Here is a 26,864-nt window from a genome sequence, read left to right as displayed (position 1 = left end):
CTCTGATAAGACAGTAATCTTCTACCTTGCTGACTCAAATGTACTTGCATATTAATTGCTTCAGACCCCAAAATCCCTGCTGAACTGGCTAAATTGTGGGCCAAATTCAATAATCCAGCAACCTCCCATTCAATGCCTCACCAAGATAACTTTGCATGTTTAATTTAAAAGTACCGATCGCTTTTAAATGAAATGCTAACGCAAGCCCGTCTGATGGCCCAAGCCACCACTGCATCTTTGAGGGACAAGCTGCAAGCTGGAGAGCTGAGACTTAAGTCTGAGCAGCCTTCGGACAACGAAGTAAACACAGCCTACCATCTCTCTACTAAATGATATCTGTTTCCCCAAATCAGACTTTTAAAACATGCCCCTTTAGGTTCATTTCCCTGATACACAGGCAATGAGATCTAGCCTCAGACACTCAAATATTATCTGCTCCAATTGTATCTGATTAGCAAGAAATACACAACTAACCCTCTAGCCAATGCGAATGCCTATGCTATTCTAGCTGAACTGACCTAAGGCATTTTTTCCTTTCTCTTTTGCAACTGTGTTCCATGTTTGACCCTTCAAATTTATTTTAAGTAGTTTTGCAAACAGCTTCCTCTCCCCCTTCCTCCCCTATGCAGCCAGCATCTCACATTTCGCCTGCACAGAACATGTTTTGTCCACCTTGGGAAGTGGCACTTTGGGAAATGGAGAGACTGCTTCAGAAAAATAAGAATCAGAAATAGGTTCCATTCATTTAAAAGATTAAAACAGTATCAACGGCTAATTTTTATTTATTTTAGTAGACTAAATCAGAATTTAAGCTGTGATTCCCAAGTGTTAAAATTCATAGCAATCTTTCTAGCCTGTAAAAGCAAGTATCTTACTCCCTATGATCACAGTAAAAAATGCCCTAAAAATATTTATAAAATCTCTGCGTTGCTTCACTACTTAGCTATGCACAGGCACTAGTCATCATAATCAAAATACTTGATTGAATCTTTTCAAACCAAACATCCAAAGCTTGTTCAATAGTAGTAACAACAATAACTGTTACAATAAAATAACAATTACAATAGTAGTAACAGGGATTTGGAGATTAAAGGAGTAAGGCACAGAAAACAGTGAGAAATAATTTCTGGTCTGTGGTAAAGTGAAAAGGTTTTGATAGACTGTACAGAAAAAGAAGTCAATCTGAATTCATTTAGGGTTCTGGGCTCCAGGACTCACAAATGTTTCATTGTAAAGATTCAGTATGAATTTTTGAAACAGCAAACAGCAAATGAATTTAACAGAAAAAAACAAAGTGCCATTCTGTCCTTAAGTTTTATATATTACTTCTACCGATCTGCCTGCCCCAAAACAATGACCTTTAGGAAGTTTCATTTAGAAATTTCTTTTTTAAACTCACTTTGAGTCTAAACACAATGGTAGCAAAATGTGTTTATGGTTTAGAAAATATTCACATGATAATCTGTCTGGAGGCTATTGACATCTCATGAAGAATGATCTTTAGGAGCTGAATTTTCTAGTGCTTTTCCTCAGCCCCCAAAACACAAGTTACTTAACAAAACTACTTCCAGTTTCACTTTATATGCTAGAAATTTTCATGAGAAAAAAGGTATTTAAATGTTTCATTTTACATGAAAATAAGATGACTTTCATATTTCAAATTTTCCTAAAAGAGAGTCTTTTAAGGCAATTAAAAAGACCTCATTCCAAAATAATAAAACCTTCATTGAAAATTACTTAGTCCATGCATTTTTACCACATAACTTGACTCTGAACTATGTTTTATTTGCTGAACTTGTATTTATTATGGTACATTATTTTGCCATAAGTTTCTACATATGTACCAACATGCACATAAACTAATCCAAAAGTCTGAAATCCACCTTGAGGTCTATCATGTTTGTCAATAAGCATTTTTTTGAGAACCAGATGGTCTACTCATTTATATAAAGAATGTGTGTCTACTCATTCTTTATGGCTGTGGTTTCTCCAAATTCTAAATGTGCCACACGTCATCTCCTGTCTGATACTCTGCCTTCATCTCTTTGCAAATTGATTTTCCTATTTATAAAAGCAAACTTGAACTTGCTCCTCCAAGACAAATTTGACAAAAATTAGTATCTCTAAGTTTTAAAAAACTCACAGCAATTTCTCACTTGGTTTAAGCAATCTATGCTGCAGCAAAACACAAAAAGAATGAACGTGGGAGATTCTCTGGAGTTTAATGAACTCCTCAAATGGAGTTCTTTACCATCTCTAAACAGAGGTGCGTTCTGGCTCAGCTAGAGATGCAGAGAAAGCTTCCAGAAATTTCAGAGATCTACAAATCTGGGGAAACTAAAAGTCAGCAAGACTTTTTTAAAACCCCTGTAAAGGTCTAATGCTTTATTGATAGTTTTAAAACTTTAAAATGCATCATTTATATTTGATGTATTTGGAAACATGTATGCCAAAAAATAAACAGTAAAATCCAGAGGTGGGTGGGGGGTGGTGTCACTATTTCTCCAATTGAAAGGAGAATACCCCCAACAAGTCTTTAAAAAATCTAAAGCTTTCTGAATGTTTCCCTTTCTTCCCCAGGCCGACACATAGACCTGCCTCAGACCCTAAAAATATTAAGCGTAAGCTTTTTTTATCCTGGTTTTAAGATAAGGAATCAACAAAAAAGAGCTTTCCAAAACTTAATCATGTAAATTCATTTATAAGCCTCTCCACAATATTGAATCAATAATCCAGTATGCCCTGTAATCCCAGCTACCTAGGAGGCTGAGGCAGGAGAATCGCTTAAACCTGGGAAGTGGAGGTTGCAGTGAGCCGAGATCACGCTACCGCACTCCAGCCTGGATGACAGAGCGAGACTCCATCTCAAAAATAATAGTAACAATAATAAACTAGTATGTTCATTTAAACTACAGAAAAAAAATTATAGCATTTCAGGGAAGACCACATTTATAGCTGGCAATGCAGTGTCATGCAAGGCCAGGAGTCTTTATTATCAGTAGTAAAATAGTGGTCATAATAATAATGATGTTTATTAAAAGCTTATCATGTACCAGATATATATATTCTAATCCTTAAAATAGTTCTTTCTGATTTTGCAAACAAGGAAGCTGAGGCCCAGAGAAGTTAAGTAATCTACCCAAGATCATACAGCTAACAAATGTTGAAGCCAGGATTCAAATTCAGTTTCTCAGACTCTAAACCTCAAGCTTTTTCAATTATGCCATGTTTGCAATTTATGCTGTTTTATGCATTTTTTCCTTTAATACTAAGGCATAAATTATTTCAAGAGAAGTTAAGTTCCTGTCATCACATATTTTTGGGTACATGTGCATATAGCAGTGATTGGTACCTATCAGTTTGCAAACACAAAACAAACCAGTGCTTCCAGCAGACTGGTCTCTCCCGACAGACAAAGCGCGTGGCTTGCTAACACTCCACCCACATTTCTCTTCTGGTGTGTGTCCTCTGGTTGTGTCTTTCCCCTTCGTGGCCTTCCTCATCTTAACTCTAACTGCACTCACAATTTTACAGCGATCAACACAGTTAAGCTCCAATACTCTGATTACTTCAAGTGTATAAATTTAGTTTCTCCCCAACTAGATTATCACCAATTTAAAAGCAGAGACAAAAATCATATGTTACACATGGTATCAGAGACCATCCATCTAGCCTGCTTTCCCAACCAAAAATAAGGAAAGTGAGATTTCTGACAAATGGTTCGTTTTTATATGAAGTCTCATAAAGATTAAAAATTAAGTCATATTAAATTATGATCACAATAGCTAACACCATTTACAGAATATAGGTTCCATACACTGAGATAAATACTACACTTAGCTTATCTCATTGGATTCTCACACACACAAAAAAACACTTGTAAGTTTATTCTCCCCATTTTGAAGATGAGAAAACCGAGTCTCAGAGCTGTGCATACTCACAAGCTGGTCCACCAGGATTCAAACCTGTACTGGCATGCTGAGCCTCAGCTCTTTCCACGACTCTACTTAACTGAGCACAGCAAAGGGTGTCACAAACCTCTAACCGAAGGACAGGGTGCAAATCCAGGCCCCATGCTGAGGCCTACCTGAGGGCCTAATTAGAGGGCTCACTACTAAACCCATGTTCTCCCTCCGTCTGAAAAAGAGGCCCAGCAGGCTTCTCCCAGCACTACGAATTCCCCCATCAGCAGGGACCATGTCGTTTTCATTTGGGCTTTCCAAAGCCTGCACTCTGTTGGGCTGGCATAGCCCATGTATCTGGGACTCATTAAATGGTAAGGTGATGTTGAATTTTATCAGCCTCCCCTAGAGAACTCCCTCATCATCTGCCAGCCTTCATGTTGCCTGGGATCCTAGGCCAGTTTTACCGAGAAGGTCAGTCTACATTTTTTCCACCTACGCTCATCTTCCCCCAAACCTTGTTCACTCCAATGCCACTCTGTCACCACTCGCTGCCCGGGCTGCACAGCAGTGGGACTGCTGCACGCTGGTGTCACAGCTGCTTTATAGCATTCCTCAATAGCCAAAACTAGCCACAGGGCCAGCACCTGGCACCTCCCTTAGAAAGCAACAGGAAACCTGAAGGAAAGACCAAAGACCACAAAAGAGGAAATAATTCCTAGCATTAGAGTATCTCCGGAGCATGAGATTTAATCCCAGGCTCAGGACCTGGGGTTGACTTGGAGAAAAGCAGGGGTTTGTAGCAGTACTAGTTAGAAGAGGAGGGCAAGGAAGAGTGGGGGGAGGCGTGGGAAGAGAAGGGAGGAGAAGAAGTAGAGCAGAGGGGGAGGAGAAGGAGGAAGAGAAGAAGGAGAGAAAAAGAAAGAATGCCGATGATGACATTAAACAGGAGAGAGGCCAGCTTTGTCCTGCATCGTATTGAATAGCCAAGTAAAACAATAAATCTATTTTTCCCTCCTCTTCTTTGCCTTAAAAAAATTCAAGAATTGCCGGGCGCGGTGGCTCAAGCCTGTAATCCCAGCACTTTGGGAGGCCGAGGTGGGCGGATCACGAGGTCAGGAGATCGAGACCATCCTGGCTAACATGGTGAAACCCTGTCTCTACTAAAAAATACAAAAAACTAGCTGGGCGAGGTGGCGGGCGCCTGTAGTCCCAGCTACTCAGGAGGCTGAGGCAGGAGAATGGCGTAAACCCTGGAGGCAGAGCTTGCAGTGAGCCAAGATCGCGCCACTGCACTCCAGCCTGGGCGACAGAGCAAGACTCCGTCTCAAAAAAAAAAAAATTCAAGAATTTCATTTCCTTCTTTGAAACATAGCTCTTACATAATTGCAATGCTGTTCCCTGCTGTCTGCAATGCTGAGGGAAGAGGACTTCTGACTGCCCCAAGGACTTCAGAAGTGGCTACATTCTGGTGCCAAGCCTGCAGTGCACTAACAATATAGTAAGGCCTGCTTCCATTTACCAGGCATCTACCTTGCACCCAGAATGATGCTAACTGTATCACAGTTACTGCTAACTCTAACAGCAAACCCGAAAGGAGGCATTATTCCCTTTCTCTCCTTTTTTAAACAGGTGAAGAAATGAAGGCTCAGAAAAGCTACACGTACACAGTAATACAATAAGCCAGCAGAAGGGCCAAGATTCCAATTTCAATCTTCCTGACTCCAGAGCCCAGGCCTGTTGTGCTGCAGCTTCTTCACTCTCTGGGAAGTTCTTTGAGGCAGTCTGAAGCCTCCTCTGCATTTCCCAGAGGCAACTATTAATTAGGCATAATAAGCAAAGCACCAAAGCTTACAGAGTGTTTGCAAACACAAAAAAATTTACTGGCTCCAAAATACAAAAAGAAAACTGCAAAAACTTAAATTACTCAAAGTTCAATTAAATGCCTACTACAATGCAAGAGAACACCACCTAGTACACCGGCATTCAGCTCTGATGTAGGTATTGTAAACTGTATTTTCTGTGTGATGGCAGCACAGTCTCTTTGTGTTAGTCTGCGTTCCAGGCTGCAGTGAAGGCCTTAAACCAGCCCTGGGTTTCACCGGCCTTTTTCACCAAAGGGCATTCCTACCAGGCCATGGCAGTCAGAAAGCCAAGCAGGATCTGAAGAAACAGAGGGGAGGGCTTCTGAGAGCAGCGGCCAGAGCAATGTTTCCTCCTCCAGGTGGCAAAAATAGCTTTTCTAGCCTTGTCATAGTGCCCAACCCTAAGAGATCGCCTTGCAGTTGGGTCCCTACCATTCCTCTCACTTATCTGTGCGAGAATGTGGATAGGGCTGGAAGAGAGCAGGCCATCCACACGGCAGGCCAAGCCCCTGAGGCACTCTGCCATTGTACACACAAGGCCACACACAACCCCTCCCTATCTTCACTTGGGGCACCATTCTCTCAACAGTATTTACTCCATTTTCAACTCTTCCCCAGTATTGGTAAATATTGATAATTACCTCCAAACGCAAAAGTGAAGAAGTTTGTGTTTTGAAATATGATCATAATTCAAACTGGAAGTTGACACTAATCATTTGATGTTCACTTGAAAAGACCAGATAGGCTGTACAGGAACATTTCAGTAGGGGAACTGATAAGGAGAAGGGAAATAAAAATTATTGGTATTTACTCAGCCTGCAATGCTTGTGGAAGGAAACTCTTTTAAAAGGGGAGCACTTCAGAATGGTTATTCAATCTGAATTTTACAGATAGCACTGGAAATATTTTCTCGCAGAATGCACCCTATCTCCACCATCATATCTCTCCGGTGCGCCGTTCACGTCCTTCATTGCAGGAATTCTCACTCAATTTTGCTCCATTATAAGCTGACGGTGACCCAGAGTATACAAGCCATTCAAGAATCTGACTGGAAATTACTACCACAAAACATCTGTCCCATTCCCCGCTTGCCAGCCCTGCCTTAGGGAGTGAAGATGGAAAACAACCCAGAATCCACACGCAGGAACAACTTTTCATTCCCCTCACAAACCAGGCTACTTTGGAAATTGACGGTTCCAGCATTTTTCAGAAACTATGTTCCTGGAAAAACATGGCGTGGGCCTCTTTTGAAAGTCTTCAGCTCAAAACCCTTCTTTTCCTACCCAGACCCTTCTAATAAAAGCCAGGACAGGAGCTTCACAGGGAAGCAAACAAGAAGGCCACCCAGGGTTCTCCCTACTCGGTATGGTCAGATTCAAATTTTGCATTAAATGCCACTGATCAATTAAAAGACCACAGGGATGTCACACATACTAATACATTCCACAGCTTATGTGGCATCTATCTTATAGACACACTCCCTTTGGAAGATTTATGTTGCGATTACAAAAGATTAAAAGAAGACATCTGATTTCATATAGGGCTAAGCCTCGGAACCCAGCTTTTTTCCTCGATTGCTATCAGAGGATCGAGGCAGCAGCACGGCACCTCCCAGCTAGATTGCATTTCACTTTGCTGCAGATGCTCCAAAGGGCCAAGCAATGGACTCAATGAATCAATGAATCAAATAAATGAATAATCTGGAAAGAACTGGTTTGTCTGCAATCAAGAATCAGTGTCTGTGTCTCCATCCTCATGTCCAACAGTGCCCCACCACCTCCATATGCTTATAATTGGTCAGGGGTCAGAGGGATCATTGGCACAGTAACTGCTCCCAGCCAGTCACAGTGGCTCACATCTGTAATCCCAGCACTTTGGGGAGCCAAAGCAGGAGGATCACTTGAGCCCAGGAGTTTGAGACCAGCCTGCACAACACAGCAAGTGCTTGGCTCTACAAAAAATAAACAAACCAAACAATAACTGCTCCCTATTATGTGCCTGAAGCTTTATTTATGGACATCTTTGATGCAACCACCCTGTGAGATAATCACCTGGATTTGAGGTGCACAGACAGGCTCAGAGAGGCCCAGTGGCATTTCCCCTAGACCCAGGCCACCCCTGTGCGTGGGTTCCTTCGGCCTGACCATCACTATGTCCTTAATGTGCTGGGTCTTGCTACCACAGCTGTTTTCAGTTAAACTCTCTTGGGTGCTAAAGTTATGGAGGCACCTGAAATCAGCAGTTCCAGGTTTGAGAAAGAGGAAGCAAAAGATATGAGATCCCAGTTCTTGCATAGGCTGGAATCTGGTGGGATAGGAGTTGCAAACCCATGCTGCTGTCATTTGTTACCTGTAGGGGGATTGGTTTGAGGACCCCTGAAGGACCAAAATCTGAGGATGCTTAAGGCCCTGATATAAAATGACAGAATATTTTCATATAACATATCCTCCCATATATTTAAATCATCTCTAGATCACTTATAACTAATAAAATAAAAATGCTATGTAAATAGCTGCTATACCGTATTGTCTTTTTAAACATATCATTTTGTTGTTGTTGAACTGTTATTTTTTGTTGTTTTCTTTTTTTTTCCAAATATTTTCAATCCTCAATTGATTGAATCCACAGATTTGGAGGGCCAGTTGTGTCTTTCTGGCTTAAAAGTCTCTATAGAAAAACACCATGGAAGAATTGTAAATAGGCAAATCATCATACAAAAGCAGACATGGCCTATTTCAGATAGAACATTGTGACTCTAGGAGGCAGGGAGATCTCCTTTTTTTCTCCTGGAAAGTCCCTGCTTTGGTTAATACCGTGAATTTGCAGAAAAAGAAAACTGAGTACAGAAGGGTTGATGACTGAAGCCCACATCTTCAAATGCTTTAAAAGTTAAGTCAGATAATCTTTACACTGATGTGAAAGGGGGAGAAAATACATTTGACCCCTTGCTTCAAACAAAAATCTTCCCATCTGGTTTTTAATTAGAAAGCAGTTGTTTTGCTTTTGCAACACTTTTTAACCTCTGCCATTGTAGGTACAAGCCTGCAAACCATATTTTCATTGATTAAAAAACAAAATTAAAAATAAATGTTGAAAGAAACAATATTTTTCTTTTTAAGGAAAAAAGATAGCAAGCAGCAATTTTTTTGGAGGGATCAGGCACTTAAAAGGCATCTATGGGAAGCCATCATGGCTGTGGCCTACAGTTTATTTTGTCTTGAAAAAGTCAGAGGTCTTTTTAACTATGCTGACCTGTGAACCTACACATTGATCATCCCGATCCAAGACTGTAAGCAAATACTGCCCTCTTGTGCATCAAATAGTTCCAGAGTCGGCATGGAGATGATTTCCACCCCACCGCCCTGTGGACAGCTTGCGATTGTACAGCTGGGTCTCCAGGGCCGGGAGATGTGTCAGGAAGAGGATGACACACATCTGTTACCAGAGTGCTTGCTAAAGTGTCCCCAGATTGCCTTATGAGATAGATTTCAAGATAAGAGGAAGAGGGAAAGATTCAGCTGAAGAAATCAGACCAAACATAACTGACTCTTATCTTTCCTAGAAAATATTCATTCCTCGAAAAGAAACTTTATTGGTTGCCATAACAAGTTTTCTTATTATGTACTTTTAAAAACTTTTAGAAACTATTAACGAACCTACAAAAATGACTAAGTAGTACCTCTTTTTATCTAGGAAATCTTTGCCAGGAAAAGAGATTCTATTTGATTCTAGAGGGAAAAAAAGCAGGGAGTTGGGGGGATGCCAGGTTGCTGTTTCTCAGACAAATCCTCGAAAGTTGGCAACATGCCCTTCTTTCTGAGAGTCCCCAAGCTGGGGGTGTTACTGAAAGTATTATTTCCTCTAACCTGTGGACAAGGTTCTCTCACCAGAAGACCAAACTGGCATCTTAAGAAAGTTTTTTTTTTTTTTTTTTGAGACGGAGTCTCACTCTGCCACCCAGGCTGGAGTGCAGTCTCATGCCTCAGCCTTCCAAGTAGCTGGGATTACAGGCGCTCACCACCTCGCATGGCTAATTTTTGTAGTTTTAGTAGAGACGGGGTTTCGTCATGTTGGCTACGCTGGTCTCGAACTCCTGACTTCAGGTGATCTGCCCGCCTCCACCTCCCAAAGTGCTGAGATTACAGGCATGAGCTACCATGCCCAGCCTCAAGAAAGCTTTAAAGGATATAAACTACTGTTCCCTTGTTTAAGAATTTGAGAAAATCAACAGCAGAAAAACATGCATGCAAGTCTGAGGCTAGGCCATACCTGCTCAGCAGGAACCTTGAGTGGTGGGGGGAGGGGGTGGTGAGGAGCTGGTCTTTCCTACAGTGAGTGTCCAGTTCTGGTTCTGAGGTACACAAATCATCCCAACACCTGCACCCACACCTTCACACCTCCAGGCACAGATCAAGACTGACCAAGTCCCATGCCAAACTTGTTTCTGGAGGAAAAAAAAGGCAAAATATGCCACCTGCCCCACCGCCACGCATTGCCTTCAACCCAAGAGGCAGCCCCGCAGGAAAGGGGATGGAGGAAAGCATGTAAGGCCTATGCTCTGTGAGGTTATGCAGGGAAAGGAACACTGACCAGGAGTGTGAGGAGGTGTCAGGGGAATTTTATTTACAATTCTATGATGTTAGATACTTAGTATCTCTGATGTCCAGTTCTTGAGTTAGTGGTTCAGGAATGTGTCCTTAACCTCCACGTGGCCTTCAAGTCATAAGCAGCCTGTGGGCCAACATTTAATGATCAAACACAATCACAGAGTTGTGAAAAATGTCTAATTTACTTTCTGCCAGGTTTGCCTGCCAACCCTGATTCCACATCAGCAGCCCATCCCTATACCATGGAAAGAAGGGGTTACAGTACCAGAAATAAGACAGAGGACGGATGAAGGCCAACAGGATAGCCATGCTGAGACCAGACATCTCCAGAAGGCTGGCCTGCCTTCTGTCTCACTCTGTCCTATTTCAGAAAGATAGGACATGCCATGCTTATCTTTCAGCAAAATTGGAACTTCCAGAGAGTCCAGATACATACATCTGTCCAAATATACCTGCAACACCAGGTCTGGTGGGTGAAAACCAGCTAATACCCTCTCACTTGTAGCTAGCCCCAGGAGACCTCCAGCCTCAGGACCCTCATGTGTGCTATGCCTTTGGTCTGGAACACCTCCCAACATTCCAGGGGAGGGTTCTTGTGCCATAGTTTAGCTCCAACTTTATTGCTTCAGAAAGGCCTTCCCTGGCCTCCAAACTAAAGTAGATGCCCTACATCCATTAGTCCCTATCTGGGTATCCTGTCTTGTCCTGCTTAGCACTTACATAATTTATAATTCTGCACGTTTTGTTTCTTCTGTACCATCTGCCTCCCCCACAAGACAGGAAGCTACATGAAAGCAGGAGCCACTTCTGCTTTGCTGACCACTGGAAATTCAACCCCTGGCAAGCAGTAGTTGCTCGGGGTTTGTTGAATGAATTAATGTCATGATCCACCTTTCCTTCTATACCATCTGAGCTTAAGGAGTAAGGTCGCCTAGCCAAATCTTCAGGACACTAAGAATCCTGGGAAAATAAATCAAAGAAAGCCACATAATCAAGCCAGGTGTTCAAACAGCTCTCAACCTGTCACAAAGAGTAAGTGACAGAACCAGCAAGGAGCTTCCTGGGGAGGTACCAGAGGGCCTCCCCTCTTAGGGTCCAGTCTCAAACACTGCACACCCATGACAACAGCCTTGAAGCCCCAGGGGGCCTATGACTGTGACATTTCACATTTATGGGTGTCTTGGGCTTCCTGTGAGAAGACACAAGAAGAACTAAACGGTGAAACTGGCTAGCTGATGGAGGTGAGTGACCTGGTCTGCAGAGGGACACTCACTCAGAAAGTCTCAGGCCAGCACCAGGACAGCAGCAGAGTAAATCTCTACTATCTTGCCTCAGGGAGCCTTCCTCTCTCTCCCCAGAAAGTTTCTTATCACGCAAGCACTTGGTAATGGTATATGGACCCCAGGTTCACCTCTGGCCTCCCAGGTTCCTAGCAACCTGGCACTCCAGGAATTTTACATTCAGGAGGAACTCTGGACCTAGAACCTGGTGATCAGAGACAATGACCTCTTTTCATCATGTAGTCAACAAACCCTGGGCAAAGCTGTGGCCTCCCACTGGACAGCTGGCACACCCCTGTGCCTCTGGAGGGCCTCTTCTCCCTTCACCCTGACAGACTATTTGCAGAACAATTACTGGCATCAGCCACAGGCTTGCATTACACTCATTTCCCCATCCCCAAGCTCTGGGGCAAGTTTAAAAGTGCTCGTCCTGTCTCAGAATCAGGTCTGAATTAATACCCTTCCTCAAAAGAACTCCAGTAGCAAAGTGAAAACAGACGCCCTAGACAATGCCCTTTGAAAAGCCCCAGCAGGGACGACTGGTGACAATGCAGCCCTGGCTCGAAAAGAAACCCTAAGGTTAAAGGTTCACAGAGGCAGAAGAATTACCAAAGTACAAGTTTGTTCAAATTTCCTCCGGCAGATTTAAACAACCAGGGTCAAGCTGAAGATTGCTGGCAAAAACCTATGAGACAACTGAGGCCCTTTGAACTGCATGGAGAAAGGAAAATATACGATCTGGGAGGGATCTATGTTATAGCTTTTAAAAATGTTCTTGAAAGGGTCACCCCTGTTAACTCAAAATCAGAAGGATGTTTGAGAACTGCTTCTCTAAAACAACAGGGCCGCTGGGCCCTCACTGTGTGCGGTGAGCTGCACTGAGGTCGCCGTGTTCCCGGCATTAGTGTGCTGACCCTCTGTGGGCCATGAAATTAACCATCAGCACGGCAGAAATCTGCTATGAGTTAAACTACTTTGCTACGCAAAGTGGCCTGAAAATGAAATATGAGGATTGAATTTCCATTGAAAGATTAACTTGTCTAACCTCAAGGCAGGTTTCCTCCACTGTTGAACTCTATTTGGCCAGTTGTTTAAAGCACCATAAGAGCATGGGTAATTGGTGCAGGCAGTGGGAAATGACCTCTTCATTAATTCATTCATTCCGATATGCATGCACCAAATATTTACTCTGTGCCAAGGCCTGTCCTGGGTCCTTGGACATAGAATTGAATGGTAACAGGCCCCTACCCTCAAATGGATCAAGTCCAGTGGAAAACATAATCCAGTAAACAGAAAAGGGCATAAGATGAGGAGAAAATGAGATCATAGGGGTATGTGTAGGATGTTACGGGCCCTCAAATGAGGGTGACCTTATCTAGACTGAGAACGGTGGACAATGATTCTTCCCAGAAAAGTGCACACAGCCAGAATATGCAGCATGAGAGAGCACGGTCTGTCTGTCCAGAGACCTGCAAGTGGTTCATTCAGCCTGGAGTCCTGAGATCTCAACCCCTCAGGAGGGGCCTCGTCAGCCAGCTAAGAAGTTCAGCCTTTATGCCAGCAGAGAGCAAACAAAGCCTTCTACACAGGGAAGTAGTTTTTAAACACTCTTCTATCCCTATACCTTCTGCAGGGGATGGAATCAAGGAGACTATGTGAGGGAATGCTGTACTCATCCCGCCAGGAGCTAGCAGAAGCCTGTCTTCAGGTCACAGCTGCGGTGACGGAAAATGCCAGGGCAGAGAGCAAGCAGGAGGGAGAAGGCGTGGTGATGGATCCAGAGGCAGGTGAAGGAGGAGGACACACTGAGGAGCATTTCAAGGGCCACACCTTGGGAGAGTGGAGGTGTCCTTCACTAGGAAGGTGATGAAGCTGAGAGAGTGGAATCTGAGGGCCCGTGGTAATCATCCCAGGCCAGGATGTCTCAGGAAGGTGACAGTTCTTATAACCAAATCACATGTAGGGGACAGCTCAAACCCAAATCTACAATAGGGACACAGAACCCAGCCGTTCCTCAGTCCATCCAGCCCTGCACTGTCAAATACAGCAGCCACTAGCCACCTGTGCCTATTTAAATTTAAATAAATTAAAATTAAATAAAACTAAAATTTCAGTCTTTAGTTACACTAGCCACAGTGCAAGTGCTCCAACAGCCATGAGATTCACGGCTGCCACGTTGGACTGTGCCACTGTAGAACATTCCTATCATCACAGAAAGTTCTGCTGGAAAGTACTGATCAAGCCACCGCAGAAATTTTTTCAGACACTGTTTTTCGCAGCTGAAGTGTCTGTCAGCCCTCTTTGCAAGGGCTGGGTGCTGATGGGAAACATGGCGTGCTGCAAGCACCTCAGGGCTCCCTTCCAGTCTTCCTGTGGTCTACTTGTCTGTGAGGTCAGGCAGCAAGTGCTAAAGAAATGGAATCCTTCTTATGTAAAGTCTTTCCTCTCTAGAGCGTAAGTTCTGAAGATCATTTCTGAATGTGCCCTGGATCATCTTTTTAGAACACAGAGAATGCTAAGAACACACACCCGAGGGCCTTTACTGTTCATGGCGAAAGATCCTGAAACTCACCTGGAAATGACCACAAATAGGGCAATTTTTTCTTCAAGTGTCACACCGTCATGTACCTGGGAAGACTGAGCTCTAGTGCCAATGTCAAATGACCAAGGACAAGCCACTGACCCTCTGGAGTTCTAAGTAACCCAAATAAATCTATGGTAAAGGATGTAGCCACAAGGCCAAGCAAGGCAAGTTCCTGCTGCCAGACAGGTCAATGCTAACAAATTTCAAGCACTAATTTTAAAAGAAAAAAGTCAGGTTTATCTTTAAGCAGCACCTGTGCATGGCACCAAATAAATATCCTCAGGAAGTAGGTTAGAGACAAAGGAAATTATTTTAGTCTTCCTGAAGGCCTCAAGACAAGAGAGGAATCATCACAACACAAGAGATATGGAAAGAGGGAAAGTCAACTTCTCTCTCAACAGCAAAAGTTGTTTTTTCTCCTGCCAAGAGAGGATCACTCACATTAACTAAGTCCTCCCTACCCACCCAACAAAGGCCACTTCAAAGCAGCAGGAGCCTAATCACACAGCACAAGAAAATAAAAGACCCAATTAACAAAAGACAAAAACTCAAATAATCCAGGGGAGAATAGAAGCAGAAATCTCTATTTTTGACAATTTGATTTATATATAAAGTACTCCTCAGGAGCCACAATTTTCTATGGAAGCAGGCATGTGCTAAGGTCTGAGAGCAGCTCCTGGGCAAAGCCAGGGCCTCTGAAACCAGAGCCTGGCACTGGCTACTTGTGTGCCCTGCAGCAAACTGCCTACTGCTCAGAGCCTCAATTCTAGTAGCTGAGCAATGTAGATGGAAATGCCTCCCTCGGAGACTGGTTGGGAGGATGCAGCAAGAGCCACGGGTCTAGAACAGTGTCCAGCAGACAGCAAGCGTTCTTCAAAAGTCCATTCTTTCCTCTCCCTCCGAGAGGCAGAACTATCCCTTGGCCACTGCTCAGCACTGCCACGTCTGCAACCCCAGAGCCCCATTTTCCCTGCTGATGGTGTCCGCCTTGCCTGCCTGAGGTGTCCTTCCTCTTCTCCCTCGGCCAGCTGGGCCAGAAAGCTGAAGCTGGAATGAGGAGAGGAATGCCAGGCCCTAGGACCACTTGTCACAGCCCTCTCCTCAGACTCACAGGGGAGCTCACTAAAAGCTGCCAGAAGGATCTCCCAGCTTAAAAACCTACCAGTCTTCCTCCCAGAAGAGACTCTCCCAGCTTCTGAGATCTGGTCCTGGCCACCCTCTGGAAGCTTGGCCTGATACCCCACTCACACTCCAGCCCTCCCTTTGTCTCTGGGTCCTTGTTTACTCTGAGTCCTCTAGCTGGAATGCCTCCCATCTTCTAAAATGTAAAATTTCAACCATCCTTCACAATTTCCACAAGCCAGTTGGACTGGCCTGTGACCCAGTCAACCTGGCCTCACCTCCTTTCACGCCGGCTGTGTGCAAGTGCCAGCCACCCTGACCACTCCCCTTCTTTAGCCAGGGCTGCTCCCACGCCTCTGGACTCTGCTAAGGCTGTTCCCCGGATCTCTCAGTCTGGAAATCCACAAGTCATCCTTCCAGGCCCAGCCGTGTGTCTCCTCCAGCAGGATTCCCTATCTGCCACCCCAGGCAGGTACTCACATCTCTGTGCCCATCTTGATCAAGGCCCTTACCACTCCGCATCTTAAACTGATTGTGGGCACTGCCTGGCTTCCTCCTCCCTACTCGGGACTGTGAGCCCCTTGAAGACAGGCACAACTGTGTATCTGCCCTCACGTCCAAAACAAAGCCAAGCAACATGTATGTGTAGAATCTCTGAGTGAGTAGAGAAAAACAGCAAATGCAGCTCCATCTGGTCCTCTCCCACCATACAAGCTGCCAAAAGCCCTTAAAACAAGGCCTACCAGCCCAAATGTCTCCATGGGCCAGGGACATCAGAGAAAGAAGCAGCAGCCTGAGGAGCACATGCCACACACCATACACATAAGATGGCAAATTATACGTTATATGTACTTTACCACAAGTAGAAATCAATAGAAATAGGTTTTTTTACAAAAAAAAAAAAATGCAGTACTGGTTTACACTACAACGTGAATGAACTTTAAAAGCATATGCTCGCTTTGGGAGGCTGAGGCAGGAGGACAAAAGAATGACAGAAAGGGGAATATGTCTTAGGGCTTAATTTATGGGTTGCTTCCTGGGATGCCTGCCCAAATCCTATTCCAACCTGGATGGAATGATTCCGAAGAAAAACCCAAGAGACATGCTGATAGAAAACAAAGGGGATGCTCAGTGAAAAGTTTAAAAGCAATTAATTTTAAATGATTACAGCTTTACCAAAAGCTGTGACTATGATTTCCTTCTGACTTTGATTATAACCTTCCAGCAAAATATTTGCCTCAAGAAGGCAGAGTCTTTGCATTATTTTCTATTCCTAGCATGACTACAAAAATATTCTTTGATTTAACATTTGATATGTTTTGTTCTCAAGGGCAAGCCCCATGAGAAGAAAAATGTACCCCAACAGAATGAAATATGACTACCTGCTTCCATTTTTCTTTCCTGTTGGTTCCTGCTCAAATATTCTGCATTAATTTAAACTCAAGGCTGTCTCTCTGATGTTGTGGTACTCCCACACTGCCACCCAAGCTAAAGCAAAGTCACCCACTGTCCAGCGCCAAGAGAAAGGGCTGCAGACAAAGCTCAACTTGAGTCTCCTGGAGACACTTAAAGGCACTCCAGCGTATGGAGAGATCAGGTGGGGTCAGAGAGCGATAAGGTACCAGGTAAAACAAGAAAACTTGTACTTGAATAGTGGTACACTTTAGTGCTGACTGAGGCAGGCTTCCTATTGAACTTAAGAGTCTTTGAAGCAAATGAAGGCAAGCAACTCCAGTGTCAGCCTCAGCTTTAGTTGGTGGTAGAGGATGTCGAAGAAGCAGTACTGGAGAGCAGAATCTTCTAGTTATGGTGTGTACCTTTCAGTGAAGAAGAGAAAGAAACAGCTCTCACTGGATGGGCACAAAGAGACAGGGAACTAAGGCCTGACAGATACTAGGAACTAAAGAAGTAAAGCTGAAGGAAGCATTTCCACTTAGAACTCCTTCAAATATGCCTCAGTATTTTAGGACAAACATACATAATTACCACAATTTCACATAATATATTCCTACACAGATTCTCATGAAAAGACTAGGGGTAAAGAAAACCAAAAGTGACCTTTGGTTTGTTTGCTTTTGCATTAGAGTAACACCCAAATTCCTCAAGGACACCAAGGTCTACCTGGCCAAGCCCCCAGGATGTTATTTCTGCCTGGAGCAGGTTGCTTTCCTGGAGCAAGATATGTGCAGATGCTTAATGGGTATCATAAAAAAATCTGGTTGAAATTCATTCACACACATGAACCCCTTGTTTCATTTATGAGTCCAGAGAGGGCATCTGCAGAAAGAATGAAGGGCACACACCTCAATAAAATAGATAAAAGGAGAAGAGCCTTCTCTACATGGGCACCAAGAACACAGAAAGCTGGAAAAACAGAAAAGGCAAAGTAGCTTAAGTTTTACAAAGAATGCTCTCTCCAGGCTGCAGAGACAAAAATCTCACAGGCTCTTGGATGTTTCTCTCCAAGGAGAGCAACCTGAGTCAGACTTAGAAGTCTTTTGCAGCCCTCCTCAGCTCTGGGCAGGGAGGGCTCAGAGAGGGTCAGAGACACACAGGAGATACTGCTAAAATGGTGTGTACAGAAGGCAAGAGGTCCAGGCGACAAGTTGCAGTGCTGTTCATTAACAACCGAAACAAAAGACTGGGAGACAATACACTGTTAATCCTCGCAGCCACCAGAGCACTATAAATTGCCAAGCCAAGATACCAGCATTTTTCAGCCCTCCTCTGTCCTGCCAGAGTTAGATTGAGGATGAGTCTAAGTCCCTCACCCCCACCCAAGTCTTTAAAACATACATTACTGAATCTTTTTGAAGTTGTAACCCTGAAAGATTTATACTCTAAAATGGATTCAAGAAAAATACTGCTCTGAACCACTACAGGGGGCTGGAATGGACGGGTACACTTTTTCATTCGCACTGAGAATGCCAGCGTATGGGCTGTGCAGTCAGATCAATGTGGGTTCAAACCTAGTTCTGACACTTATTAACTGGGTTCCCTGACCTCTGAGCCATGGTTTCTTTCATCTGTAAAATGGGAATATCAACTATTACCTCCCAGGAATCGTGTGAAAATTAAACAAACAAATCAAAAAAACAGCATACGGACAAGCACTAAATAATGGTAAGTACTATTATCACTGTTAACCCCACAGCACCACTTAGTTTTATCTGTGGCCACATGGATCAAGGGAGATAAACCCCAATTTTCTCTAAGATAGGATTCGTGTGTGTGTGTGTGTGCGCGCGCGCACAGTGGAATTAGAGCCAGCTTTAATTTAAGATACATTAAACTTCAGAGATATCATCACAGAACTCAGACAACTGCTAAAATTTCCTTCTCCTGGAGATAACATATTCCACAGGGGGGGTCTCAGTCTTTCACAGTAGCAAGGAACTCTTAACAAGAGCCCAATCTCCCAGGGATGCCAGGTGCAGGTGCAGCAAGAGAAAATCACACCTGCTGCCAGTGGGAATCCCTGCCCAAAAATCCTGCAACTTTCTATCAAAAGCTCAGCCCAGTCATGTCACACACCTGCTTTAACAGGCTTCCAAAGAGCTCCAGGACCCTGAGGAAAAATCTACACTAAGGGCCATTCTCTAGGGTCTGGCCCTGCCAACCCTTCTAGCTTCATCTTTAGCACACCTCCCACACACCACGCCAATTTCCAGCCATGCCTAAATGCTGGCAGTCATCTCTGATGTTGAGACACAATAGCATGTTTAAGGCTCAGAGCCTTGCCCTCGCCTAGGAAAGGTCTCCTTTTCCCATTTGCACCCTATACTCCACCCCCCAACAAAGTGAGTTACTCCTGCTTTTGCCCTTGTGCAAAGAACTCCAGAAGATCACTTTGTACACAGCAGTGTCCTCTCCTGGGTTCTGCTGTAAGCTCCTAAAGGGAGGGACAAAGAACCAACCTGCATAATTCACTACAGGCCAGGCCCTAAGCTAGTTGCCTTCTGTCCACTAACCCACAAAGAAGGTTCTCTGCTCACTAAAACTGACTAGCCCAAGAGCTGGTACACAGGCTTCATTCATCCAGAACTTACTGAATACCTATCCTATGCCAGGCTCTGGCCCAAACACTGAGAACACTGGTGAATGAGACAGATAAGGTTCCTGCTCTGGTCTCATGGAGCTCACATTCTAGCAGAGGACAGACACTCGACAAGTAAACACATGAAGAACATCAGGTAGTGAAAAGAGCTGCTGGAGCAATGAAACAGGGACATGAGAAAGTATGAGGGGGTGAGGGTTGAAGAGACAACTTTAGATAGGTGGGGCAGGAGAGGCCGCTAAGGAGGTGCCATTCAAGCAGAGACTTAAGGAGCCAGACATACCAAACAGAGGCAACAACAGGTGCAAATATCCTAAGGGAAGCAGCCGCTGGGCCCACTGGAGGAAGAGAAATGAGGCCAGTGTGACTGAAGGTCAGAAGGGGGAGGAGTCGTTGATGGGATCCTTGATGGGACTGGAGGAAAGCAGAGCCAGACCATTGTCCTATCGGCCATAAAGAGGCTGGATTTTACTCCAAGCACAATGAGAACTCACTGGAAAGTCTTGTCAAGTGTAGGGTTGACATGATCTGATGAACACTTGTAAAAGGAGAGCAATGCCCAATGTGCAGAGAATGAATCAGAGGGAGCAGAATAAGCAGGCAGGGGGCAGAACTGTAGAAGTCCAGGTGCCATAAGCCAGGATGGCCTTGGGGGTCATTTCAAGAAGGCAAAGATGCCCACGAGTTTGTGGACTATGAAGTGAACTGAAGGTATTAGCCAGATCCAGGTTAGGGGTGGCAGAGTTAGGTTCCAACACCAGTCCAAGGCACTTTGCTTGGGTTTCCTCATCTGAGAAGTAAGGCTAACTAACACTCCCATCACGCAAGGTGGTTGCATAGATGCAAGTTCCTGGCAACAGGCCTGGGCCAGAGCAGGCACTCAATGGGGAACACTTTCCCTTTACAAGAAAAAAATAGTTTTTTCTCAATTCCCTGAAAAGGAAGGTGGACCTCTGATCTATTCAAGGAAGAATGGTAGCAGCCTTGGTCTCAGCATTCCATTGCACTCAGGCCACATTTTAAGAAGATACATCTCCCTACTCCGGAGATGAGACAAAAGATGAGCAACAATGTACATACAAAAATAAGTTCTACTTCTACAGTTTTAGTCTAAAGAAAAAACTTGCCAAATTCTTTGGGGAATTACAATTGGTTATATAGGACCAGGCAAATGCTGAAACTTTTTGCAATATGAAGTTTCCCTATAATTGAAGCACACCTCAAAGATATTGTGCATTCAGTTCCAGACCACTGCAGCACAGTGAGTATCACAATAAAGCAAATCAAATTTTTTGGTTTCCCAATATGTATAAAAGTTATGTTTACATGACATTTCATCAATTAAGTATGCAATAGCAGTATGTCTCAAAAAGCAATAAACATTCCTTAATTTTAAAATACTTCATTGCTAAAAAATGCTAATGATTACTGAATCTTCAGCAAGTCATAATCTTTTTGCTGGTGGAGGGTCTTGCCTCAATGTTGATGGTTGCTGACTGATCAGGGTGGTAGTTGAAGAAGACTGGGGTGACTGTGGCAATTTACTGAAATAAGACAATGAAGTTTGCCACAACAGTTGACTCTTCCTTTTATAAAAATTTATCTGTAGCATGTGAAGCTGTTTGATAGCATTTTACTCACAGAATTGCTCTCAAAACTGGAGTCAGTCCTCTCAAATCTTGCCACTGCTTTATCAACTAAGTTTACATAATATTCTAAATCCTTTGTTGTCATTTCAACAATGTTTACAGCATCTTCACCAGTAGATTCCATCTCAAGAAACCACTTTCTTTGCTCATGCACAAGAAGCAACTCCTCATCCACTCAAGATTGATCATGAGATCTCAGCAATTCAGTCACATCCTCAGGCACCACTTCTCATTCTAACTCTCTTGCTATTTCCACCACATTTGCAGTGACTTGCTCCACTGAAGTCTTGAACCCCTCAGTTCAAGACTTAAGGGTTGGAATTCCATAAGGGTTGGAATCAACTTCTTCCAAATTATTGTTAATGTTGATATTTTTACCTCCTCCCATGAATCACAAATGTTCTTTATGGCATCTAGAATGATAAATCCTTTCCAGGTTTTCAATTTACTTTGTCCAGATCCATCAGAGGAATCACTATCTAGAGCAGTTATGGCCTTATACAATATATTTCTTAAATAATAAGACCTGAAAGTCAAAATTACTCCTTGACCCATACACTGCAGAATGGATGTTGTGTTAGCAAGCATGATAACAAATTAATCTCTTTGTATATCTCCATCAGAGCCATTAGGTGACCAGGTGCATTATCAACAATCAGTAACATTTTGAAAGGAGTCTTTTTTCTAAGCAGTAGGTCTCAACAGTGGGCTTAAAATATTCAGTAAACCATGCTATAAACACGTGCTGTCATCCAGGCTGTGCTGTGCCATTTCAAGAGCATAGGCTGAGTAAATTCAGCATAATTCTTAAGGGCCCTAGGATTTTTGGAATGGTCAGTGAGCAACGGCTTCAGCTGCATTAGCCCCTAACAAGAGTCAGCCTGTCCTTTGAAACTTTGTACCCAATCATTGACTTCTCTGTAGCTATGAAAGTCCTACATACCATCTTCTCCATATAAGGCTGTTGCACCTACAGTGAAAATCTGTTTAGTACTCACCCTCATCAATGATCTTAGCTAGATCTCCTGGATAACTTGCTGCAGCTCCTCTATCAGCACTTGTTGCTTCATCTTATACATTTTTTGTTGCTTCATCTTATACATTTATGTTCTGGAGATGGCCTCTTTCCTCAAACCTCATGAACCAACCTCCGTTAGCTTCAAATTTTTCTTCTGCAGCTTTCTTACCTCCCTCAGCCTTCACAGAATTGAAGAGTTAGGGCCTTGCTCTGGATTAGGCTTCAACTTAAGGGAATGTGGTAGCTGGTTTGTTTTTCTATCCAGACCACTAAAACTTTCTTTATAAAAGCAATAGAGCTGTCCTGCTTTCTTATCATCTGTGTGTTCACTACAGTAGCACTTTTAATTTCCTTCAGGAACCTTTCTTTCGCATCCAAACTTGGCTGTTTGGTGTAACAGGCCTTGCTTTCAGCCTATCTTAGGCTTCAACATTGCGTTCGTCACTAAGCTTAAATCACTTCTAACTTTTTATTTAAAGTGAGAGACTTGCAACTCTTCCTTTCCCTTGAACACATAAAGGCTATTAACTGGATGAATTTTAATATTGTTGTGTCTCAGGGAATAGGGAGGCCTGAGGAGAGAGAGACAGACAGGGGAAAAGCCAGGAGGTAGAGCAGTCAGAACACACACAACATTTATTAGGTTTGCTGCCTTACATAAGCATTGTTTGTTGCACTTCAAAATTATAATAGTAACATCAAAGATCACTGATCCCAGATCACCATTAACAGATAACATGTATTTGAAATCAAGTGAAATATTTGGTGCTTAATATTTGATGAAAAGTTTGAAATATTGTTAAGAATAACCCAAACATGGCATAGAGACACAAAGTGAGCACATGCTGTTGGACGGGTTGCCTTGAACCTTCGATTTGTAAAAAACCACTATCTGCAAAGTACAATCAAGTGAAGCACAATAACATGAGGTATGCACGTATGTTGGAAGGGGATGGGGAAACTATAGGGTAACCTGTGGAAGCATGCAAAGTACTCCAGCTTTGGAGTCAGGCAGACCTGGACTGTTTCACTAACCAGCTGCCTCCCTAAGTCCCAATTTTCTCAACTATTAAATGGTAACCACCACGCTCCTTGCAGGGTTTGCCTGGTAAGTAGCAAATACACAAGAAAAGTCAAGCCAATAAATAGTTGTGTAGTTACCACTATCTTCCAGTTGAAGCAAGGTCCAGAATTAGGTTCAAAGGTCATACAGCTAAGGAAGAAAGCTAGGCTTCAAGCCCAGTTTTGTCTGACTCCAAAAGTATGTCCTTCACCACTCATCTACCCTATTTACTAGAAAACACTAAAAACTTACCGTCTCATTTTTTAACCTTTGCCTTCCACCTCCAGTCTGGACTGACTCAGAGTCCATGTCCTAAAATGTATTTTGATGTGACCAAACAGAATTCAGTTATAAGGGGATGAGGAGGAATGGGTAGAGAATCGTGTGCCCCTTAATATTCACCTGACCGAAACATGGATTGAGGAGAAGACTTTAGATACTGTGACCCTGGGCAAGTCCCTTTACTTCTTCAAACTTCTATTTCCTCTACTGTAAAATGGGGAAATGATCTCAGACTGCCTGTAACATGAAACAGTTGGGAGGTAACAAAGATGAAGTACTATACTTAATAAGCTCATCATTATAGCTGGGACCCAGAATGCCCAGTGACCAATGAGGCCATCTGCCACCAAGCCAATTACCACCTGCCCGATATATATTCCCATGTGTAGCATACAGAATATTGCTGGAAGGAAACACAGGAAATGGGAATAGAAAGGTAATCGGGTACTGGGGTCAGCAGTAAAAAGTATACTTCTTCAGCTATATACCCTTTTATACCACGTGTTTATATTATCGTATCTTTTTTTCTAAAAATATGTTTAAAGTTCTATCCATATATTTAAGTGGAGTTAAATGGGCTTGGGAAAAATCATCCACAAAGGTCTAATAATGGTCTTTTCAGCCAGGCGCAGTGGCTCATGCTTGTAATCCCAACACTTGGGAGGCCAAGACAGGTGCATCACGAGGTCGAGATTGAGACCATCCTGGCCAACATGGCGAAACCCCATCTCTACTAAAAATACAAAAACTAGCCAGGCATGGTGGCACACACCTGTAGTCTCAGCTACTCGGGAGGCTGAGGAAGGAGAATCGCTTGAACCTGGGAAGCAGAGGTTGCAGTGAGCCGACATCACACCACTGCACTCCAGCCTGGTAATAGAGCGAGATTCCATCTCAGAAAAAAAAAAAAAAATAGTAGTCTTTTCATTTGCAGAGATGGAAGGGGTGCAGAATTTAGGACAGAGGAGTGGGTAAGGGAATGTTTGCCTTATTTGTGATGTTCTATTTCTTCACAAGTGGCATATATTCATGTATTACATGCATAATTAAAAATTAAGGGTACCTCTTTGGAGGGCATTTTGGCAGTACCCACCACGACCAAAAACACACATGCCCCTTGCCCCAGCCAGTTAGTTCTATTACCCTACATATATACGAACATACCAAAGACTTCTGTTCTAGAATATTCACTGCAACATGGTTTGCAAATACTGGAAACAACATAAACGTCCATCATTAAAAGATTTGTTTAGAAAATGTTGGTACAGGCCGGGCGTGGTGGCTCACGCCCGTAATCCCAGCACTTTGGGAGGCCAAGGTGGACGGATCATGAAGTCAGGAGTCCATCTGACCAACCTGACCATCATGGTGAAACCCGTCTCTACTAAAAATACAAAAAAATTAGCCGGGCGTGGTGGCGCGCACGCGTAATCCCAGCTACTCAGGAGGCTGAGGCAGGAGAATCTCTTGAACCCAGGAGGCAGAAGTTGCAGTGAGCCAAAATCGTGCCACTGCACTCCAGGCTGGGCGACAGAATGAGACTGTCTCCAAAAAAAAAAAAAAAAAAAAAGAAAAGAAAAAGAAAATGTTGGTACAAGTGTGCAATGGAATCCTATGTGAGCTTTAAAAAGAATGACGTAGCTTTATGTGTACAGATATGGGGCACTTTCCAGACACAGTGTTGAGCGAAATCGTGTCTAAAAGGAAGACGGAGAGAGGGATTTACACATATACAGAGATATGCTTGTATTGACATGGAGCCTTTCTGAAATGATATACAAAAACTGGTAGCAGCGGTTGGCTCTAGGAACGGTAATCAGGACATCAAAGGACAGGTGAATGGTGACAGCCTTTGTATGCATACCCTTTTTGTAGCTTTTGAGTTTTCTTTACTTGACCATGTATGATAAACACATTTGGTAGGAATTTTTTGATTTTTTTTTTTTTTTAAGGAAAGCACCTTGCAGCTCGGTAGTGCTGGATGGGAAAAGCTTCCATATCAGCTGGCCTTGAGTTCGAATCTCAAAGCCTCCTCCGCTCGCTTGCTGCGGGGCCCTGGGCAAGTCACGTCCGCCTCTTGGGGCCTCAGGGGCCCCACCAATGAGGTGGGGCGATTTCCCTTCCCGGCATAGGCTCGAGCGAATTCGGAAACGGAGCCCGGCCGCTCCGTCCGCGTCCCTGAGCCCGGCTCCCGCCCCGGCCCGCGCTCACCGCCGATGATGGTCCGGATGAGGGAGGCGTGCCCGGGGCAGTCGACCAGCGTGACCTGAAGCAGTGGCTCGCCAGCCTCGGGCTCGGCCTCGGGCGCTGCCTGGAACTCGGGCAAAGACGACCGCAGGCGCGCGGGCAGCGGCACCGAGAAGCAGGAGAAGCCCAGGTCTAGCGTGATGCCGCGCTCGCGGCTCTGCGGCTGCTTGTCAAAGGCGGCAGTGGAGGCTGTGGTGCTTAGCGCCCGCGCCAGCGCCGTCTTGCCGCTGTCGATGTGGCCCAGCACGCCCACGTTCACGTTAACTCGCCGCCCTGCCATGCTGCCGCCGCCGCAGCCGCCTCGGACACCCGCCCGGCCCGCCCCTCACCTCCCTCGGTAGTCGCCGCGGTCCGGCCCGTTAAGTTGCCCCCCCCGCAACCGGCGCGCCGTGCACACCCGTTCCGTCCCTGAAGCTTCCGCCCTCCCGAGGCTCACGGGCACCGCCAGGTGTGGTGCCCCGGGTGGATGGTCTAGGAACGGGGAGGTCACCGCAGGCAAGGCTGCTCTCTCACATAGCTTCTGCTGCCTGAAGCCTCCAAGAGCCCGAGATGGAGTGATCCTTCTGAGAAGTGAAGCCATTGAACTTCCTGGCTAAGTGGAGACTTGGAGAACTTTTCTGTAGCTAGCAGGAGGATTGTAAAATGCACCAATCAGCACTCTGTAAAACGCACCAATCATCAGGATCCTAAAAGTAGACAATCGAAGGGAGGATTGAAAAAAGGGCACTCTGATAGGACAAAAATGGAACATGGGCGTGTACAAATAAGGGAATAAAAACTGGCCACTCCCACCAGCAGTGGCAACCCTCTAGGGTCCCTTTCCACACTGTGGAAGCATTTTGCTCTTCACGGTAAATCTTGCTGCTGCTCACTCTTTGGATCCGTGCCATCTTTAAGAGCTGTAACACTCATGGCGAAGGTCCATGGCTCCATTCTTGAAGTCAGCGAGACTATGAACCCACTGGAACAAACTAACTCCGGACACACTTCCAATCATTCATGCATTGCAGCAAGCTCTTACCAAGTGCCTGATGGGTACTGCCTGCTAACATTACATTCTAGGGAGTGAGGGCTAAGTCAAACAATAAAGCCTGAACCAGACCATTTCAGAGAGCGAGAAGTCTCCTAGGGAAAATAAAAGCTGAGATAAAAAAAGAGCGGGAGAGGGAGGATGGACAGCTATGGGTC

General features: G+C 44.3%; 1 protein-coding gene across 1 annotated transcript in view; it reads right to left on the bottom strand.

Moving 5' to 3' along the window:
- The window catches only part of EEFSEC (eukaryotic elongation factor, selenocysteine-tRNA specific), a 257,389-nt gene extending 231,373 nt beyond the window's left edge, over positions 1–26,016 (bottom strand). Inside the window, exon 1 of the mRNA XM_025377818.1 lies at positions 25,641–26,016. Within this exon, the coding sequence (XP_025233603.1) occupies positions 25,641–25,956 (316 nt within the window). The 5' untranslated portion in view covers positions 25,957–26,016. The remainder of the gene's footprint in view (positions 1–25,640) is intronic.
- Positions 26,017–26,864: the final 848 nt, after the last annotated feature.

This window comes from Theropithecus gelada, chromosome 2 (assembly GCF_003255815.1).
Source record: "Theropithecus gelada isolate Dixy chromosome 2, Tgel_1.0, whole genome shotgun sequence".
Classification (NCBI taxonomy): domain Eukaryota; kingdom Metazoa; phylum Chordata; class Mammalia; order Primates; family Cercopithecidae; genus Theropithecus; species Theropithecus gelada.
The sequence above is the reverse complement of the archived record's forward strand: the minus strand, read 5'-3'. Positions and strand labels throughout refer to the sequence as shown.